The 21588-nt window shown below is 39.8% G+C and overlaps 2 protein-coding genes across 5 annotated transcripts; one reads left to right on the forward strand and one right to left on the reverse strand.

Moving 5' to 3' along the window:
* Positions 1-1657: 1657 nt before the first annotated feature.
* elovl1a (ELOVL fatty acid elongase 1a) lies at positions 1658-11495 on the forward strand. 2 transcript variants are annotated; one of them, XM_086043011.1, is made up of 8 exons: positions 1658-1941; positions 5739-5820; positions 7237-7427; positions 7517-7597; positions 8545-8601; positions 8720-8825; positions 8913-9052; positions 9331-11495. In XM_086043011.1, exons 2-8 carry the CDS (start codon positions 5760-5762, stop codon positions 9658-9660), a joined length of 966 nt encoding a protein of 321 aa, XP_085899137.1. In that variant the 5' UTR covers positions 1658-1941; positions 5739-5759; the 3' UTR covers positions 9661-11495. The 2 variants fall into 2 exon arrangements, with proteins under 2 accessions (XP_085899137.1, XP_085899136.1); XM_086043010.1 differs by having other exon boundaries at positions 8720-9052.
* Positions 11496-12607: 1112 nt separating this feature from the next.
* On the reverse strand, positions 12608-21296 carry cdc20 (cell division cycle 20 homolog). 3 transcript variants are annotated; one of them, XM_086043009.1, is made up of 11 exons: positions 20873-21296; positions 19647-19703; positions 17615-17757; positions 17419-17515; positions 16982-17107; positions 16709-16905; positions 15649-15743; positions 15342-15576; positions 14412-14537; positions 13820-13937; positions 12608-12990 (listed from the first exon to the last, which is right to left on the reverse strand). In XM_086043009.1, exons 1-11 carry the CDS (start codon positions 21057-21059, stop codon positions 12815-12817), a joined length of 1557 nt encoding a protein of 518 aa, XP_085899135.1. In that variant the 5' UTR covers positions 21060-21296; the 3' UTR covers positions 12608-12814. The 3 variants fall into 3 exon arrangements, with proteins under 3 accessions (XP_085899135.1, XP_085899134.1, XP_085899133.1); XM_086043008.1 differs by lacking the exon at positions 19647-19703 and having other exon boundaries at positions 20897-21295; XM_086043007.1 differs by lacking the exon at positions 19647-19703 and having other exon boundaries at positions 20873-21292.
* Between the last annotated feature and the right edge of the window lie 292 nt (positions 21297-21588).

A 21588-nucleotide genomic window follows, 5' to 3' on the forward strand; every position in this document is an offset into this window, starting at 1 on the left:
GGACGACAACAACGACCTCCTGTGCACTTGCCTTGCTGCTGTGTGTGTGTGCGTGTACTGTACTACGTGCGTGTACCAAATGTGAATATCATGTGTGCGTGCAGGTCATGACAGAGGCCTGCATGACATCACCTTTGCTCCACATTTGACTGGAGGGGGCATGTACAACTTTACATGAAGGAGCAATATTTACATAAACATCGCCTTAAATGTGCTCAAATTCTTTCCTTCACTTGGCCTCAAAACCTTACTTTCAAATCCTATCCCTTAATCCATGCTTCAGTGCCTGATTTGAATTTCATACCCTGATTCGACCCACTCACCTTGAACTTAAACTCGAAACTTTAATTTCAAACCCTAACCCTGTCTTGAAACCACACTTTCACACTTGGAACCCTAACCTTGTCTTAACCCCTAAGTGGAAAACTTTACCCTAAGACATGTTTGAAACCATAATTTCAAACCCTAACATTGTCCAAAACCCCAATTTAGAAAACCTAACTCTAGTTGGAAACATTACATGTGTCTTGAAATCATAATTTGAAACCCAAACCTTAATTTAAATCCTAGCCATAGTTGGAAACATTACACCATGCTTAAAACCATAATTTGAAACTCTAAAACTGTGTTAAAATCCTAATTACAAACCCTATACCTAGTTTGAAACTCTAACTCTGCTTTAAAGCCCTAATTTGAATCCCCAATCTAGGCTCGAAACCATAATCTAAAACGCCAATCCTGTCTAAGAAACCCAATTAGAAACCTTAAACTTAGTTTGGAACCGTAACTATGTCTGTTGAGACCCTAATTTGAAATTGTAATCCAGGTTTGAAACCATAATTTAAAACCCCAATCATGTCTGAGAAACCCAATTAGAAACCTCAAACCTTGTTTAAAACCCTAACCCTGCCTAAAACCCCTTATTAGAAAACCTAACCATAATTTGAACCCCTAAACCTGCCTTGAACTCCAAATTTGAAATCCTAACCCTGTCTAAAAAACACAATTAGAAAAGCGAACCATAATTTGAAACACTAAACCTGTATTGAAACCCTAATTAGAAACCTAACCCTATTCTGAAACACCAAACCTGGCTGGAATACCTAACACTCTATAAAAAACCCTCAATTGAAAATCTAATCCTAGTTTGAAAACCCAACTCTGTCTTGATACCCTAAACTATTTGAAACCATAATTTGAAACCCTAACCCCGTCAAAACCCCTAATTATAAAACCTAGCCCGAGTTTGAAACCCAAACCTGTGTTGAAACCCTATTTTGAAACCCTAAATCATGATTTAAACCATAATTTTAAACTCTAAAACTGTCTTAAAACCTGATTGGAAAACTTAACTCCACTTAACTCCTTAAATTTGAAAACCTAAACTGTTCATGAAACCCTAATTTGACACTCCAAAATGCATTTGAAGGCCACATTTAGGGGCAAAATGAGCAATCCTGTTTCTAGTGTTGCTGTATGTCTAACAATGGGCCTTTTCTTGGCCTTAGTGGGCATTGGCCTCTTTAAACCCGCAGAGCCCTTCCCACAGGTCCATTGACGAGGCTGGCCAATCACAAGCAAGCTGAGCGAGGGCATGTAGGCGGAGCTTCCCATTGAAACAGGGTGTGGTTCTGAAACTTGCCTGCACTCTACTACTTCCAGCAGGGCTTTAAATGGAGCAGAGTGATTGGGCTCCCGTGCTAATCCTGGCCTGACACTCACTCCTGCGCATCCGGAGTCCCCCCCCAGCTCGACCCCAAGCCCACTTCTACTGTCACTTTGGAATATTTTGCGCCCGGCAGAACGCGGAGCTGGAGCCGGGAAGCGGCGCTGCGGTTTGGCAGGCTTCCACCTGCTGCTCCTCACTGACCGGTTTTGGGGGTTTGATTGCTTGAGCGCCCGCCCTGGCTGTTACGGGAGTAAGAGCTGAGTACTCAGCAGGTGAGTCATGACCTGGATGTGATGTAGCTTGCAACACCTTTGCACATACTTCTTCACCTGAATGTTTTTACAACTAGTACTCAACTGAACGCGAACTGTGCAATGTGTTTTGTCCGGCATTGACAAGGCACATGTTTGAGGTTTTGTGTTCGGTTGGAGTAAATTGCTGTCTTGCGTGTTTTAGGCCAGGGCTACCCAAAATCGTGTATTTTGGTAGTCAGTTAAAAATGTGGACTGCATCAGAAGGTTACGAGATCAAGTTGAAATGGTATCAACTCAACTGTATTTAAAGAGCACTTTAAAAACACGCAGGGCTGTATACGAAGTGGTCTACATGGAGTAAAAATCACACATCCAAAAACAAAGTTGGTTAAAACATACAATTAATAACATGAAACCGGTAAACCATAAAACACTAAAACCATGCAGACTCATGCCCCGATTCAAAAGTCAAAGAATAAAAATGTTTTAAGATCATTTTTGTGACAGATATCACAATTTTTATTTACAATTTTTGAAAAACTACTTTAAAACTTTCCCAAAAATGTGATAAAAATTAGTCACATGTTTTTAATGGGGAAATATATATATATATTTTTTAAATCAAAACAAATTGCAAGTCGAATGTCCCACAATATTGTCTCTTTTTATTTTTAAGTATTTAAAAAAAAATCCATTTTATTGTAATTCAAGACTTTTTTTTATTGAATGAAAATGTGTCCTGATTTTTTTTTCTTAATTTAAAACTGTAGAAATAAAGGAATATTACAATAAATCACAGTATTTCTAAAATAAATTAAAAAATCAAGTTGAATGTTGAAATGTTTTGCCATTTTCATTTAAAAATGGAACTGCAAAAGTTTGAATACTTGGATGAATTCTTGTCATGCATTTTTTGTTTATTTTTTGAATTGTGAATTCATTAGGAATGTCAATAACAAAAAGCTGAGCTTCAAACAGTTTTACTCCTCCTTTCAATCCATTTAACTGCTTAGTTTATGTTCCGCTTTGAGAAATTGAACAGCTATTAACAAACGCTGATGTGACCCTTGTCCTCCTTCCATTTTGCTGTATGCAGCCCTGAGGGGAAAAAGTTTGTCCTTCCCTGATTGATGTTATGGCTAACCGTGACGTCCTGTAAGGAGGTTTTGGTTTCCGGTCCTACCGAGGTTAAAAAAAAAAAAAAAAAAAAAAAAAAGTAGGCTTCAAATATTTGGTTATTTTCCACAAGTATACGTCGCAAACAAGTTGGTATGCAACACTTTCAAAAAAATGCCCCTGGTGTTTATTTGGCAATCGCACACCCTGATAAACCACCGTCACTCGGCTCCATGCGGGCCAAGGGCTTTGCCTCACCCGTCTGACTTGCTCTGTTAGTCAGCCGGGGAGTATGTCATTGTTCTCCACTGACAACGTATTTCCACATGAATGAATGGCTAGCTTCAAATTCAACATTTATGATTTCATCGAGGCTTCCCATGTTTGTATAACGGGGATTCCCAAATCATCCAGTTTCTCTTAATTGGTCTGAAAATTAACATTTACTTACTACTACTAACAATGTATCTTTGTTCATCTATCTATGCCAGCGATGTATAGTGGCAGTCACAACAATACAAGGCTCTTCCACTAGATGGCAGAAGGTACAATTAACATGTTGTGATTCATACTACCGAATACCAGCTTTTAAGTATTACTATAGCAGGCCCAGATTTTACATCAAGTTAATGTGAGTAAATTAGTGCTGGGCGGATCGATCCAAATATCAATACTACCAGTACCGATGGTGGTAGTTATATGGATCGATAGCAGTGTCGTGCGTTTGATGTTTGAGTTTCAGTCTCGCTCCTGTTCATTTATGCCATAGAGATAAGTGATTCGATTGAATGTGTACGTACACATAGGTGTTAACTGTGAAAGGGATACCAGATACTTGCCATTGTTGCACTGTAGCAGGTGAACAAAAATATAAAAGTCATGAAAATTCATTCAGATTTTGTGATAAATCAAACTCTAATAGTACCGGTGTTAGATCGATACCAAATCTTGGAGTACGGCACAGCACAAGTTAAGATTGGTTCGCATGGCAAGATTTTAAAATTGGTGGCCAACTTCCAGACTTTGAGAGACCACGCACTTGACGAGAAAAAAAAAATCATGGTTGTAACATTTTTTGAACGTACCGTGTGTGTGCATTGCAAGATAACACATTACACATGAACCTCTTCATTCATTGATATCCTCACATCATAAAATCGGGCCTATTATCCAGCCGTGTGAACCAGGCTTTAGGTGAAAGGAGATCATCAGTGTTTCAGTAGACTAGGGTTGCAAAATTGATTCCCTTGACTATTTTGTCGATTTAATTGGTGAATCTAATTTCAAAAAACATGTTTGAATTTCCATGCCTTTATTCAAAAACAGAACATTATTTTGAAGTGACAACGCAGAAACAGAGCAAACAGTTCATTATAATTCAGTTACTGGTTCCGCAACCTTTCAGAAAATAGGAAAATGTGTTGTTGATCAATGTGGGGTTTTTTTTCAGTAAAAGCGAATGTTTTACTTTGATTCATCGCAAAGATAGTTTGCTTTCATGGCGGAATACAGAAATTTTAGAATATTTAGTGTTGAGAAGCTAAATTTCCTAGCATTTAGACAACTTTAAATTTAAAAAGGTAGCTAAACAAAACATTTTTTTTCAGTAATATGTTCCCAGCAGACCCACTAATTGAAACACGCCATTCTGATTAATATTGCGTTTGTGGAATATGAGTTAAGCAGCAAAATCCACCCCTTTTTCGACATCTCAGGGGGCGGCCATTTTGTCATTTCTGTCAACTGAAAATGACATCACAACTACTCAGGGCTAAGGTAAACGACCAATCACGGCTCAGCTTCAGAAAACGAGTGGATTAACTCTTATTCCACAAACGCAATACTTATGAGAATGCCTTGTTTCAACTAGTGGGCTTGCTATAGAACACATTCTTGAAAAAAATATGTTTAAATCATTTTTGGTGCTGGGCCGATATTGCCCTACCAGAACAGGCACTGGCCCTGATTTAAAACAATACTTAACAAAATTCACAATTATACATGTAGGCCTCAAAAGATTGAATGTTAGATATAATCAAAAGCAAGAATGTGTTGAATTCATCACATTTATTTATGGAATTTGCACTTGCCTGCATCAATGAACTTCAAGTGACCCGACACAATCACATGGTGGCTCCGGGCCAGCAGGCCACCTTTATTGTATTATGTTTTTAAAAAAATGTACTTAAGGATGAAATGTAAATGAATTTAATGTAAACATTAAATACAACTGAATTGTACTCAACAAAGGTACATTGGATACATACGGATTCAACGTTAAAATGAAATACAACTGAACTGTGCATATGCAGATATTGTTTTGCGTATCACTAGAGTGAGCCTTCGTAGCACTAGTAACACACTTTGGAATGCTATGCTTTACAAAATGGCAGAAGGTACAAATGAATCTGTGTATTCACTCGTTGCTATCCAAACAACAGAAAATAGCTTTGTCTTCAACCAAATATGGCCAGATTTCATACTAAATATATTGAGATGAGATCGTTGTAAAATATGTGCCTTGGTGCAATAAAGGTTGAATATCTTTAGGAGATGAGCATTATGTGCGTTGTTGTTATCAGTGTTCCCTTGTAATAAGACCGTGCAGCTGCCTACTGTTTGTTCAGGTGAATGGGTAACTCTCGTGCCTGGCCTTCGCCAAAACAGATAGTGACTCTGTGTTTCGCGTCTCGTTTTAGGAAAAGAGGCGAGCAGTCACCATGCTGCGAGAAGCTGGATCCAATATTTTGGAATTCTACGACGACCTGCTGTCCAAATGCGGTGAGTTTACTTTGCGCTCCATCTCCGATGACGCTTGGGGATGAACAAAACCAACAAAGGTGACGTCAACGCTGCCTCACCTATGGACAGTGTCGAGTTTTGGGAGGAACCTGACAGAACCTGTCGGATAGATTGGAAGACGCATAGCAGAACCTTAAATTGACTTTTAAAGGGCAGAGACAGGCAGTGGACAGAGGCCAGAATAGGATTATTGTGCTCCCTCTTTTGTTTCAGTTAATAAGAGGCGAGATGCATTTAGAACCATTGGAGACATTTGAAGGGGGGCTGGCGGAAACCAAAGCCAATCGCATTTCAGTAAACAGCCGAGACGTAATGAAGACATGGTTTCAAAGTGCTGCTGTGTAGGAAATGTTCACAATGGGTTTAAAAATTGTGTTTTAACCACATTTAAAGCATGGAGGGAGTTTTTTAAATTTTTTTTATGGCCCCTCTTCATTCTGAATGAATGAATGTTATTTTCACTTAGCGTAAGTGAGTCTGGATCATATCATGGGTATCCCTTGCAATTAATGGGATGGGTTTTTTTGTACTTTCTTACAAAAAGAGATCCAAGGCATCTTTATTTATAACAGTGCATTTCATACACAAGGTAACTCAATGTGCTTCACATAGTTACAAAATATTGAAAGGCAAAATAATTTAAAACATATACAAGTAGGGTAGAAAAATAAAAAGTATTTTATTGAAATTAATAAAAGAACTGACAGAGCAAGAATTTGATTTTGGAGAAATTGATTTTTTAAAAATGATTTGAAAGACCTTAATCAGAGCTAAATGCTGACGAACCAGGTTTGCAGTGAACTCTGGGATCCACCCATTTAAATTTATATTGAATACTGCGAGAATAGTAAAACACACAAACACCAACTGCGCACTTCTGCAGGAGCTGCTGTCGACCACAGCTCACACCCAGTCACTCACACGCAGACTTTCTGATGACACACAACCAGATCTGGATATACGTTAGCATCACGGAATCCCTTTGGTGATTGTTTTCCAATCGTCGACTCTTGGTTGATGCGAATAATCTGCACTATCATGAACTACCATACTATCGAGAACTGGTGCCTGGGAGAAAAAAGGTTGGGGATCACTGGCTTAAAGTCACATTGATGCTAATTGTTTAACTGTGCCAATGGTGTTTCCCATTATGTGTTAGCATGAGCACTAAGATAGCAGACTAAAGGCTTAGCCATGTGGTTGTTTTGAATACACAGTGTTTAATGCTCTTTGTTTGATGTTTAGTTTGACAGTAAAATTCAACTAAGGGCGGAAATGAAGAGCTTGAATCCTCTTGTGAAGCGTGTTGAGGTTATGTCACTGATTTCTCCAGGTACCACTGTAATTGGATGTAATGATATTTTGTTCACGAAATTTTCCACACGTGTTTTCCAGACGCCCGGGTCAAAGATTACCCATTGGTGCACTGTCCCGCCAAGATGACGAGCCTCCTGGTGGGCTACGTCATTTTTGCCGTCTACTTGGGGCCTCGCCTGATGGCCAACCGCAAGCCCTTCCACCTCAACACGGCCATGGTCGTCTACAACTTCGGCATGGTCGCCTTCAACGCTTTCATCGTGTACGAGGTACGAGGAACGCGCTACCGTACAAGAGGCGATTGGTGAATCTGGTTGAGTTGATTTGAACCTACTGTGGATGTGTCTTGGGCCCCCAGTTCATGATGTCAGGATGGGGCACCACCTTCACGTGGAGATGTGATCTTATTGATCCCTCCAGCAGTCCGCAGGCACTTCGGGTAAGGCGGCTAAATCTTTATTTAAAGAATAAATAACTCATTTGAAATGTTGAGAATAAAATGTGAACACACAGTTGGAAGATTCATAGTTTTCATTTCTACTGCCTTTATGCTACTCAAACATATTTTTTTCAAGAATGTGTTCTATTTAAGACCACTGGTTGAAACGAGGCATTCTGATAAATATTGCGTTTGTGGAATAAGAGTTAATCCACCCATTTCTGGGGGCGGCCATTTTGTCACTTCTGTTGACTGAAAATGACATCACAGCTGCTCAGGTAACAAACAACCACAACTCACCTGTTTTCTAAAGCTGGGACATGATTGATCGTTATCTGAGCCCTGAGCAACTGTGATGTCATTTTCAGTCGACAGAAGTGACAAAATGGCCGCTCCCTGAGATGGCTAAAAACAGGTGGATTTTACTGCTTACCTCATATTCAACAAACGCAATATTAATCAGAATGCCGTGTTTCAACTAGTGGGCCTGCTGGTAACATATTGTGGGAAAAAAAATGTCTGATTTGATTTCAGCTTTAAATTAAAAAAAAAAATGGAACTACAGTACATGCTTTTCATTTTTACACAAGGTAAAGCTTTCTTTCGATTTGAGGAATTAAAATCCAAATACAACATGCAAAAATGTGCTGATGCCAAGTCTTTAATTAGATTTGTAACTTGAAAATCTTTCTTTGAAAATCTGAAACAAAGAAAATGTGCAGTTAAGACAAAGAGAAAAATCTTGACTGTAACATTGGCTGATGACATTCATCAGTGAAATGCAGTTGAGCAGCTCTTTGAGGTAATTGTAAATGTCAAAGCTGTGTTTGAAAACCTGCGCTTCTCTTAGTGAAAGGGTTCAACAACACCCCTAACTGCAGATGTGGTGCAGAACGCGGTTCAGTAAATAATGTAGTATACAATACTTTTCCCTTTCCTTCCCTCAGATGGTGCGAGTGGCTTGGATGTTTTTCTTTTCCAAGTTCATCGAACTTCTCGACACAGTGAGCATTTGTTTCAATTAACTTTGTGGTTGTCTGTTTTTTTTTTTTTTTGTGTGTTTTTAAAAAAAAAAAATTATTCTTGCATCAGAAAACTGATTCTGAATTGACGTCATTTTAGGTATTCTTCGTCTTGAGGAAGAAGCAAAATCAAATCACGTTTCTCCACGTGTTCCATCACTCGGTCATGCCCTGGTCGTGGTGGTGGGGCATCATGCTGACTCCTGGTGAGGACCAGCTTGTACTCATTCATACATGCTGTACGGTGTATAATGGCAAGGTCTCAAAGCTGACCGACATTTTCCCCATCTCAGCCGGAGGGATGGGCTCCTTCCACGCCATGGTGAATGCCACAGTCCACGTCATCATGTACACGTACTATGGACTGGCAGCGGCCGGGCCACGCTTCCAGAAATTCTTGTGGTGGAAGAAGCACATGACCGCCATCCAGCTGGTAGGTATTGCGGTAGGCTTTCAAGGGAATGACTTGCAAGAATTTGGCTTGACTTTGAATTGGCACAATGTAAATTTAAAAAGAAGAAGAAGAAGAAAAAAAAAAAAAGAATTTTATGAATAAATTATACATGGCAATAATAAAAGTAATAAGATGAAACGCAATAAATAAAAATCAGCTATGTGAGGATTAAAAGTGAGTATGAGTTTTGACTACGTTCCATTAAAAAGAAATATATATATATTGTAGCATGTACTATATTGTGTTGTTTCCGGCAGACGCAGTTCATCGTGGTGTCGGTGCACATCAGCCAGTACTACTTCATGGAGAAGTGCGACTACCAGGTGCCCCTGTGGATCCACCTGATCTGGATGTACGGCGTGCTCTTCTTCGTGCTATTCTCCAACTTCTGGCTGCAGGCCTACATCCGGGGCAAACGGCTCCCCGTCTCCCAACACAAGAGCGGGCGCGACCGGGCCCCGCCTGCATCCGTGGTGGCCAACGGCACCCACCACCACAACGGCAACGGCACTGCTGTCCAAAACAACCACCACCAGCACAGCCACACCAATGGCAATGTGCAAATGGGAAAAGTAAAAGAGATCTAACTTTTCTCATTTTGTGTTTGGGACCTTCAACGTGCCGCAGTGACTCTACTATACCAGTACACCAATAGAATAACCAAGTCTATGGAAAGCCGTTTGAGCATTTATTTCATATCCAGCATATGTTCCACGTACTAGTAAGCTCTTCATCCTCACTAGTAAGACATTTCAGCACACTAGAAGAATGACTGTCTGACCAGTAAATTGTTTTTCACTACTAGTGCCACTTTTGGTCTTCCATTATGTCATTTAAGTTTTCTTAGTAAACTACTGTACTGCACTAGTAACACTACTAAGCCTAACTAGTAGGCATGTTATGCACTAGTAGCCTCCTGGACCTGACTTGTAGCACCAAAATACCCACTAGTAGTTTTGCCTTACTGGTAACATGTCCTACTAATGTACAGAAATGTCTTTTTTTAAAGCTTTTTTTTTTTCCAAAATCTTTGATAGGCAGTAGTATGCGCTTTGTCCTCGCTAGTAAGGCTATTCAGTGCACTAGTAGAATGATTGTCTTACCATTAACATGTTTTGCGCTACTAGTGACACTTTTGGCCTTGTAATACACAATAAAAGCCTCCCTAGTAAACTTCTGCACTGCCCTACTAGGCCCAACTAGTAAGCATGTGTCATGCACTAGTAGCCTCTTTGATCCAATTACTGGTACCAAAATGCCCACTAGTAGTTTGCCTCACTAGTAACCTGCAGTTGTCCTACAAGTGTGCTAAAATGTTCTTATGGAAAGCCGTTTGAGCCACTTCTTTACTGGTGAACTTCTGTGCTGCACTAGCAAGTCTACTGCCCAATTTCTTTTTAAACCCTGAACATGTATGTCTATGATTATAGAATAACAAAGTCTATGGAAAGCCATTTGAGCATTTATTCAATGACCCAGCCATCTGTACTAGTACACACTGTTCTCATTAGGAAGACAATTCAGCTAGCACCAGCACAATTGTCTTTTTCCACTAGTGTATGATTACTAGTGAGGCATAACTGTGCGCTACTTGACATATGTGTGCTTCTACTACTACTAGTCAAGCACTAGATGTTAACCAGTTGAATTTTACAGTCATTAGCATTACTAGGAGCTGTAGTTGTCGACTACTGCACAGTTTTGCCTCACTGGTAACACATAGTGTCTAGTATGCCAACATTGTTCTACAAGTGAAAAGAAAGAATAGGGCACTCCTCCTTACATTAGAAAATTATAATAGTTAACATCTAAGGCTTAACTAGTAGAACTAGTAGTGTGCATATTTTAACGAGTGCACAGTGTTGCCTCATTAGTAACATGTAGTTGTCCTATTTGTGTGCAGAAATGTCATGCAGTAGTGGAAAGACATCTTTCTAATAAGAACAGTTCTTCTACTTGCTTGCGCTAGTTGTTCAACTAGTGCACTGAATTGTCTTACTCATGAGAACAAAGAGTGGACTAGTACTCACAAGGAGATAGAATAAATGTTGAAATGGCTTTGCCAATAAGTCTAGTCTGTTGATTTACATTGTTGGGACTTGATATAATATGAATGGCTTGTTGTTTTTTTGTCAGTGATCTTGTGTGTTTTTGTGGCCACACTGTGATGCATGCGCATGCTTTTGTACGCATGAAGGTCGGTGCTCCATTTTCTCACGGATTGTGTTCCTTCATTGCAGTTTTGCGGTCCACTAGTACCACGTTAGGCCAACACCAACCTCCATATCACAGTTTCCACTGAAGACTAGCACGTGTAAATAAGCGGAAAAAAAGTTAAAAGGTTTTCATGTGTACATGTCAAATTTATAGATTTTTTTTTTTTTTGATTATTTATCTTTTTGAAATAAACACATTTTAGATATCAAGGTCGGTGTCATTTGGAAAGCAGTTGGTGGTTTGCACTTGATATGGAATAATAAGCCACAATTCTTTTTATTGCATATTACAGTAGTATTGATGAATTTTGCATACATGTGCATAACTCGCTTTAGGCCAGAACAGTAACATGCTTGATTAATACTTGACATTTCTTTCTTGGCAAACTGTGACCTGTGAAGGATTTTTTTTTTTTTTTTAATCCCTAATGAAGTCGACAGGGCTACAGAAAGTAAACTGTTATTAAATCTTAATTTCATATGAAAAGAAATGGCTGGACCTGAATTGTATACAACAGAGTGTTTGATATTTTATGGGTTTTTTTCACACGATTTAAAACAATTCCCAGTTGTGGTGGTGGAGTCCAGGGTGTGGGGTAGAGGCTGACATTTTCGGGAATCCCGCAGGATGGGAGTCAACTTTACCTTTAATCACAGGATTGGGACAGTACAGGATAAAAAGTTCATGGAGCAGATGGGAATGGGAGAGTCCATGAGAAAGAGAGGGCGACAAACTGTGTTTTTTTTTTCTGTGGTAGTGGGATGGGATGGGAGTGAAAATCCGCTCCCGTGTCACCCTCGAGTGTGAGTAAAAAACAACTGTGAGGGCCCATAGAGACAATAGAAGCACTTTAAGTTATGGATGGAGCACTCAGGTAAAGACAAATCATGGCTCAGCTGTTTTCTGTGTTTGGTCATGTGACATTTGCAAGCTGAGCCCTTGGGCACTGTCACGTGGCAAATGCCTGCTCTCTGAGATGAATAAACATGGGTGGTTTTGCTGCTTAAATCATATCCCACAAACGCAATATTAATCAGAATACTGTGTTTCAGAATACTCTGGAAGTGCCCAAAAAAATCTTTACAAAAAAGTATTTTTCAATAAGTTTTATTTTATTTTTTTAATCCATGCCAACCACATATAGTAACAGGAAAAATAATGAAATGCTCTTCTACTAAATGGCACATAATTACCCTGTATATACTTTTTTTTGTAAATTGGTTTGCTAATGGTGTGCCATGAATTTTTTCCCAATATGAAATATGTGCCTTGGCTCAATAAAGGTAGAGAAACACTGGAGTAATCCACTCATAGAACTGAATTGGGAGGAATATTTATTCAAAAGTTGTGTAAAAGTATGCAAACATCTGACAGAATACAATTGTCAAGGGAAAGCACCATCCAATTTGCAGTGCACCATGTATGCAAAACATTGACGCAATTGAGCAAATACACTTTGACAATTTATAGGAGGCAAAAAAATAAAAAAATGTTTAAAAAGTGCATTGCCCTCATCCAATCAAATCATCTGATTGAGCGAGTGAAGGCTGAGTGCAGGGAAAGTGGAGTCTTGTCTTTGGCTTTTTTCTTGGGGTCCACCTCGAAGCTCTTCCACAGGCGAATGGTCTCATCCGCCGCCAGGCTGGCCACCGCGGAGCCATCTGGACTCATGGCCATGTTGAGGACCCGCTCATTGTGTCCTAGTGTGGGGAATGGAACATTTGAATACTGTACAATGGTTCTCAATCAACTTTCCCCACTAAAATGAATGAAAAAGCCATTCTAGTCGCACCAAGAGTAAATTTCTTTTTGCAGTAAACTTACCTGGGAGTGGCAAACAACCAAGCAAGCACATGGGACTATTATTTATTTATTAAAAAGAGGAAGTCAACCCAAACATATTTTTTGGGTTCAACAGAATCTGTTCTATGCAAGCCCACTGGTTGAGAAAAGGCAATATGATTAATATGAAAAGTTGAGTTAAGCAGCAAAATCTACCCGTTTTTAGCCATCTCAGGGGGCGGCCATTTTGTCACTTCTGTCGACTAAAAAAGGCATCACACACCCTAGGGCTCAGGTGACAACCAATCACGGCTCACCTGTGAAACTGAGCTATGATTGGTCGTTATCTGAGCCCTGAGGGTGTGTGATGTCATTTTCAGTCGACAGAAGGGACAAAATGGCCGTCCCCCAGAGATGGCTAAAAAAGGGGGGATTTTGCTGCTTAACTCATTTTCCACAAACAATATTAATCAGAATGCTGTGTTTCAACTAGTGAGCCTGCATAGAACATATTCTTTAAAGAAAAAAAAAAAAAAAAAATTTGGGATTGACTCCCACTTTAAGAAATGTTTGCCAGAATAGGCAAACTCATTTGTTAAGTCAGTTTTTGCTCGCAACCCAAAAGAAACTACCTACACCTTTATTTGGGGAAAAACCCGTGAGTGGGGGACCTTGTAAGTCAAGGTTGTACTGTACCAGTGGGTAAGTGAGTTGCTTTCCATTGGACAGGAAGAAACAAAGACTTACCGTTTAGCTCTGCAACTTTTGACATCGACGGGTACTTCCAGATGACCAAGTTATGGTGTGTGAAACCGTGTGCAGAGATCAGCTCCTTGTAGTTGGGAGCAAACGCAAGTGCAGACACCTGAAAGTTGTTCACATGTGGAAAAATTGAATCAACAAATGAAGCAAGAGTGGAACACCAACCGCAGCAATGCAAATGCAATTGATGTGTTCACATATTTTGGGACTTTTACCAATCAAATGTTTCCAAGGATCCCTACATAAACCAAATGGCAATTAAGCAGGGTTCACACAAAGGATCCATATTTTAGCCTTTCCTTACCAGTTTTCTCTTAATATATTTATTATGCCCTAAAATGTTAAATAACAGTTTAGAAATAGGACTTCCAGCATGCTTGTCTTAGCATAAAGACAGCATAAAATCAAAATAAATAAATAAAGCTCATCATTTTTCATCTTTAACGGTTTACACTTTACCTTCACCATTACCAATAACCATGCAAAAATGGAAAGAGGGGAAAAATTGGGGCCAAATTAAAATGAAAGTGTATACTTTGAATTACAAACGCTTTGTTTAATGTTGTGGTGTGTTTACCTGGGATTGTGTGTCAAATGAACTGAGGCAGGAGCCGCTACTGACGTTCCACAGACGGATGTGACAGTCCAAGGTGCCGCCGCCCGAGGCCAAGATGTTGGATTGCCATGGACACCAAGACAAAGCCTACAGGCACAAACGTTTAAATGCATTATTTGAGGGGAAAACAGCTCTATAATAGAAATTAAGTTACAATATGATTAGAATAAACATGGACACGTCAACACTCAATTTGACATTTTTAAGAAAGAAGTCAGAAATTACCAAATGTTATAATGCTAAGAATTAAAGATTTATTGGATAAGATGTAAACTCTCTAGGCAAGTTGTATATTAGATTCATGTCATAAGAGTAATAAAGTAATTTGACAGGGGGGGGGGGGGGAGTGGCAATTCTAAGAATAAAATAATTAATGCCCCCCCCAAAAAAAAAAATTACATTTGAAATTATTTGTATATTTGAGGTTTAAGTCGTAACAGGATAATTAATTCATATTGGCAATACGAGAATGAAGCTGTATATTTTCTGCTAGAAAATGCACATTTGAGTCATATTTCAGTTGATATTTGTAACAATAGGAAAATAAAATTAGATTTGAGGAGGAAACAAAAAGTTTCATATTTATGATTAAGAGAATAGTCAATCTTGATGCTTTTTTTCGATTAAAAAAATAAATCATAATGACTCTGAAATTGCATAGTGTACACTATAGTATATTTTAGATTCCCCATAAATTTGGAATATTTTTCAATTTATCTATAAATCATAATTTGACCTTTTCTCTAAAATAAACGACACCTCTAAAACATCAACTTGAACCTGGTAGTTTTCCAAGCGGCCCCATTAATCCTTGGTATGAGACCATTCCTCATTCAAAATTATTTTTTTATAATAATTTATAAATGAATAAAAAACACTTCTGCTGCTAACCTTGACGGCCCCCTTGTGGAGACTGAGTGTGTGCAGCGGCTGGTTGATGTCTGTGCGGCCCTGGGCCACGCGGGGCCAGATGCACACCAGATTGTCGTTGGCGCCGCTGGCCAGGTAGCGGCCATCTGGTGACCATTGCAACCCGCACACCTCCTGAGAGTGGCCATGCAACGTGAAGATGTGGTGGTCCGCCACCCTCACGTCGTGGTGGTGAATCTCACCCGACCGGCTGCCGCTGGGGCAGGGGAAGATTGGAGTTGGTGAGTCGTAGTGGGGGCAAAACTGAGGAAAAAGAAACTAAAAGTACCTGGACAAAATGTGGCTATTCCAACTCAGGCTGCAGACTCGTGCAGAGTGGCTGGTCATACTGCGAAGGGATTTCTCTCGCTCCACATCCCACAACTACGAGAAAAAAAAAAAAAAAAAAAAAAACAATAAATAAAAGGAATCAATTTTCTGTCACACAAACAAAATTAAACTGATGGAAATTGAAATCATTTCTCTCCAACAAGAATCCAGATTTTAACCACCCCATAATACAAGAAAAAAAACTCATTTGAATATTAAGTTTACCATTTTGTTTGCCAAGTCACCTTTTTCTTTATCCACCAAATAACATGCAAGCTTTAAAACGGTTCCAACACATCCCTTAGCCAATGAAATGAATCAGAATATACAGTACACGTGACTGTGTTGTGAGCAGTCGGAGATATCCTGAATTTTTTCGTGTCGTAATGGCAGACTATCGCAGGAGCTCCGAAATAAGTGACGGCAGTGATAGACTGCGCGCTTGTGGTCTTTGAACCAGTCAAACGTGATATATGGTAAAGCTAGACGTTTATAGACATTGATGGCTTTGTAACAGAATAGAGGATGGTAATTATCACTCGATTATTTTTTATAAATCAAAAGTACTGCTTCTTTTGCACTGACACCATTTTTACATTTTTGATTAAAACAGTAAATAAACTCAAGCCTGTGCGAAAGCCACATGTCTAAACTATCAAATTCTTCCAAATCTGCTACAGGGGCTGAGATCATTTTGTAGGTGTTGTTCTGGGGAAGCTTGTAGGTGTTGTTGTGGGGTAACTTCAGGTTATAGAGGATGATTCTATAGTGGCTCATAGGTTTTGGGGCGATGTTGAGCCAGGCGCTTGCTTTAGGTCTTAACGGGTTAATGCCCTCAGAAGTAAGATTGAGCTTTTGCAAACTAGTTTCTGTTTGTCGACATGTTGTTGGATACACTTTCATTAACAAAAGCTGCAAACAGAGAGAGAGAGAGAGAGAAAAAAAAAAAAAAACAAAACGTTTTTTGGTCTTTTTTTTTTTTTAGAATTTAAAAAAAAAAAAAAAAAAAAAAAACTGACTTGGACGACACAGTCACTGGTGCCAATTGCCAGGTAGTTTCCCTCCTTGGCCCAGGACAGCGAGCTGATGTAGTCCACTTCACTGTCCATGGTCATGAGGTGGGTGATATTTCCCTGGGTGGCGTCCCACAGGTACACACTGTCTTTGAGAGCCACCGCCATAACGTTGCGGCTGTTCCAGTCGAGCAGATTCAAATCTGGGGGTGGTACCAGAAGTCAGCGCGGTACACCATAATATAGATTTAGAACATCACTGAGCAAGGCAAAACTTACAAAAATCATCCCGAACGTCGGGGGCATCTAGGATTTTGTCGGCGGTCGAAGAAATGTGTCGTGTCTTTTTGTTGGACATGGGAGTCATTGTGTAATTGTAAAGGGACTTCAATGAGTTGTGTTGGCCTGGAAAACAAGACATTTTCTTAGGATAGATTTATACTTTAGGCCCAAGTGGCAATCACAGATTTTTTTTTTTTTTTTTTTAATTTCTATATACATGTCAAGTGACTCATATCACATACACATGAAACATTCTACTTGGCAGCAGTGATGCCACATAAACCAACAATACATTAATAATCCAAATATTAAACATTGCATAGCCGTTTTTCTTTCGGCCTCCATGATGTGTATAACAAATTGTGTCACTTTAATTGTACAGCCTAAATCCAGCCTTGGTTTTATTTGCACAATTAAGCAGAGCGTGGCTTTACCATCTGGGTTAACGGTTGGCTTCCCGCTGAACTGGAGGATGCGGGCCTCTTCTAGGTTGCATCCATTCAGCGCCATGGACCACGTCTTTTGTTGTTCCTTTAAAAACATACCAGAGAATTATACAACTCAAACTCATGCTTGAACGTTCTGTACGGAATACTGTAGCGTGACAAAGACAATTTGAAAATCGCTTGCCAATGAAGATGCTGAAGCACTGTCTTCCTTGGGTCGAGCCTCCTTTGAGAGCAAGAAACTCGCCATTTCCATTTGTTTTTCATTACGAACAGGAATGAAGCGGTCCTCTCCCACCATCTTTGATGGAGTGACTTTCCGTCTGCCTACAAAAAATAAATAAAATAAATAAATAAAAAGCAAACTGTCACCACTTGATGGGGAAATCAAGTCCATACGTTCTTATACGACCCCACTAGGCTAAACACGGCATTCTGATTATATTGCATAAATGGAATATGAATTAAGCAGCATTATCCACCCATTTTCATTAGGAATATGCAAATGTTTCGATACGGAGGTTGGCGATATATTAAAAGCTAACGATACTTTATAAAAGCTTTCGGTATTGTAAAAAAAAAAAAAAAAAAAAAAAAGAGTTTAAAAAAAAATAATCACAATATTCTGTATTTTCTATAACTGCATTCACAAAGAAATAGATGACCTACAATGACTGAACACCTAATATTGAGGCACTTCCTTGCTAATGCACACACACATTGTGAATCGGGTCAATTTGTGGAGGAACTCAAATGCGTTATGTTCCCCTTTATCTGGCGATTACTGTGGGTCTTAAACATCTATCCACCCATTATAGGTGGTTAAAAAAATTGCATCAAATTAAACTGCACTAATAAACTAATCCACTAGAGGGTACTGGAACTGCACAAATGGAAAAAAATTGGGCTTTTAAAACAGGTTTGCTTCTATTAATATCGTAACAACGACAACGATATATGGTGGCAATTTTAATATCACGATATTGTGACATCTCTAATTTTTATACATGTCAGGTACGGTCATTCTGTCACTAGCAGCCAACTGAAATTTACTTGACAGTTGCGCAGGGCTCAGCCAACGTTTCAGATCAATTATTGGATCATTTCCCACAACATGAATGAGTTTGTCCCTATTCAAACGACCACCTTAATTAGTGCTCTGAAAATGTTCTTTTAAGGCTTAGCGCAGTACATAATATGAACCCAAAGTGGTTCAGGTTCATTTTGCCTTGTGTGCCCTTTCGAATTAACTTGCCAAAAGGAATCCCAAACAGAATGAGTCCAATTTAAAAATGAATATGGGATCTTGGGAGAACATACGGTCCAAACAAACAAGGTTTCTAGGTTACAAATGGCAAACAATGAGCAAGTATTGAGGAGCAGCCTAAGAATGTGATTCATACCGCAAAATGGTATGCTCAATTAACACTGTACCTAGCGTTTTTCATGTGATATTTATGGCCTACAAGCATTTCCTGTAAAGGTTCTCAAGCGGAATCCACCCTAAGGATGAGAGGCACGGTGTAAATTTTGCCATATTGGTCATTAGTTGCGACGCGACCAAAGAGGAAGTAGCCTGGTGCCGTTTCCTACTGGGTTGGGTGTAAATTTGACCACAGAGCTCAGCGAAATCTAAATCAATCTACAATTTCAACGGAGCACACTGGATAGAGCTTAGACCATAAGGAGGAGGAAGATGGAGACAAGCAGCAGCTAAAAAAGGAGGTTCATCAGATTGTAATGGCAGAGCAGGAGGGAGTTTATGCTCAGCCGCGGTCTACAGCTGCATGAAGACTGTTTCAAAGTGCAATTCAGGTTGGGCACGGAGCATTTTTAAAACTTTTTTAACCACATCATAGTATGTCACCTGTCTTGGGTCTCAAACGTCAGGTTCCCGCATTAATTATTTCTTAGTTCTTCCATGCTGTTTTAACTGTTTAACTCGGGTAAACTGTTTTGCCTTTTTCTCCTCTGAAATCACACCCCGATAATCTCTTGTATCAGACGCACCGAAAAGTCATCAGTGTTCGTGCTGAGGTGGCAGGCACCTAACGTAACCTCGTGCACCGCCGACCTTCGCTGTGCCGCAGCAGTACATGCACAACAAATGGGTTAGCCGTCGGCACGCTGCGCTAGGTGCCGTGTGCGCGCGCATCTCAAACTTTAGTGTGTTAGCTCTAGGTTAGTGATTGACTATGCTGCTGTGGTTTACATACCAATTCGGGTTACGTCAGCACCACGGGAAAGGTATTCCGCCGTAACACGAGGGCCACCTGAAATTTGAAACCATATTCCTAGTTTGAAACCATAGGCCTAGTTTGAAACCCAAATTTTAAACCCTAATGTTGATTCAACTGTAACTGAACACACTAATCTGAGTTTGGAATCCTTACCTTAACCCAGGTTTAAAATCCTTATTTGAAAACCTAATCCTACTTCTAAACCTTTAATTGCGATCCTAACTCTTTTAAAGCCCGAATTATTTTATGAAACCCTAAATTCATCAATATTGCTCTATCAAATATTTTTTGTGTTACAGTAATTACTTGCTTTAATCTACCATTTGTTTAATATTTTAACATCATCATTGCTCTCAATATGTTTGCATTGTTTTTGAAGTGTGTTTAAAGCTTTAAAATATTTTAAGTGTCGTAACAGCTGTAAAAACATGCCTGGGTGTAATTAAATTGGGTATGTCATGTCTATATCGCGGGTGCAACCCCCGCGATGGTGGTGGTGGTGGTGGTGCTGCTGCTGCTGGGGGGGTGGGGGGTGGGGTATTTATCGTAATTTAAGAATCTCAGTTCTTGGTGCTCCATGAGGCGGTCTCTGGCTTGCAATCAATTACTTGAAAAGGGACAATTAAGAAAAGTAGTAAAGGGAAAAAAACAGAAAAGAAAAAGGTAAGAAAAAAAGAGGGAAAAGATGAGGGGGGAAAATGGCCTCTGCACTCCGCGTTTTAGTGTTGTTGTGGCTTGCAAAGGTTAGCAGCGTGCACCACTGAAAAAGACACTTTCTGGGATATTGCTAATGTTGTGTAATATAAATTTTGTAGCCATAATTGCGAAATGGCTTTTCCATTTGTAATTGTTAAAACTAGTAATGTCTTCAATAATCGCAGTATATTCAAGAGGCATTTTTTCTCTCCTGGATTACGAACGGCGCGCAATGAACTAGTGAGGATAAAGCGTAATCGAGCCCGAGGAATTCAGACTCATCGCTGTAGAAGCGATTGACTGCTTTGTGGGTGCGGCTTGCCAGGCTAAAGGCGTAGAAGCTTGCTTACGTTGCAAGCGTAGTAACGTACGTCGTAAACCGATTTCTCAATGGAGCGATATCTCAATGATATACCATAGGATATACCGCTCCATTGGGTCAGCGACCATCCATAACTCTTTTATCAAACGGCTCATTTCTCCAGCTATCCGTCGCCGAGCCTTACCTGGCGTCTTACCAGGCGTCTTACCCGGCGTCTTTGAGATGTTGGTATACCTCCCAGGGGACAAGCCGCTCGAGGACACGTTTGAAGAGCTGGATTTCCTCTGCCAACGGGCAATCGGAGCGTTGGTGATGGGGATGTCCAGCTTCAGCGCATTGCTGATGTCGTTTTCAAATCCGAGCTGCGCCATTGTCAACGCTCGCTCGCTCGCTCGATCTCCGAGGGGGAAAATGCACGGCAATACGGCCCTTGTCGATTAATAACGTCGATCTCGATTTAGGAATAAAGTGAAAATTACAAACCAGACTAAGCCTCGCTCCACAAAAACAAGTTTGACTCACTCACCGCACGGTAGCATATTAACCACTAACCAAGCCTTGTGTCTTTCAATGCTTTTGAAAAGACGCCACAGTATTTAAATGCCGCAGAAAGACACGCCATTGGTTGACCGTTCAACGGTCGCAAATACGCCAACGTGATTGGTCTATCTGATGCGTGGACTTCCGGGCATAAATGGGGAATGATGGGCGTTAGAAAATGTCGCCAACTATCGCACAGGAGGTGGTACCGTTGCGTAATAATGAATACAGTACAGTACATTTAAAAAAATTATTTCTCATTAAATAATTAGCTAGTTGATATAAATAATTGAGATATATATTACATGTGTTGTTATATAACACGTACATTTACATTTACATAATGTGAATGAGTATTTC

This window comes from Filicampus tigris, chromosome 10 (assembly GCF_054856515.1).
Source record: "Filicampus tigris isolate MCC_2025a chromosome 10, RoL_Ftig_1.0, whole genome shotgun sequence".
Classification (NCBI taxonomy): Eukaryota; Metazoa; Chordata; class Actinopteri; order Syngnathiformes; family Syngnathidae; genus Filicampus; species Filicampus tigris.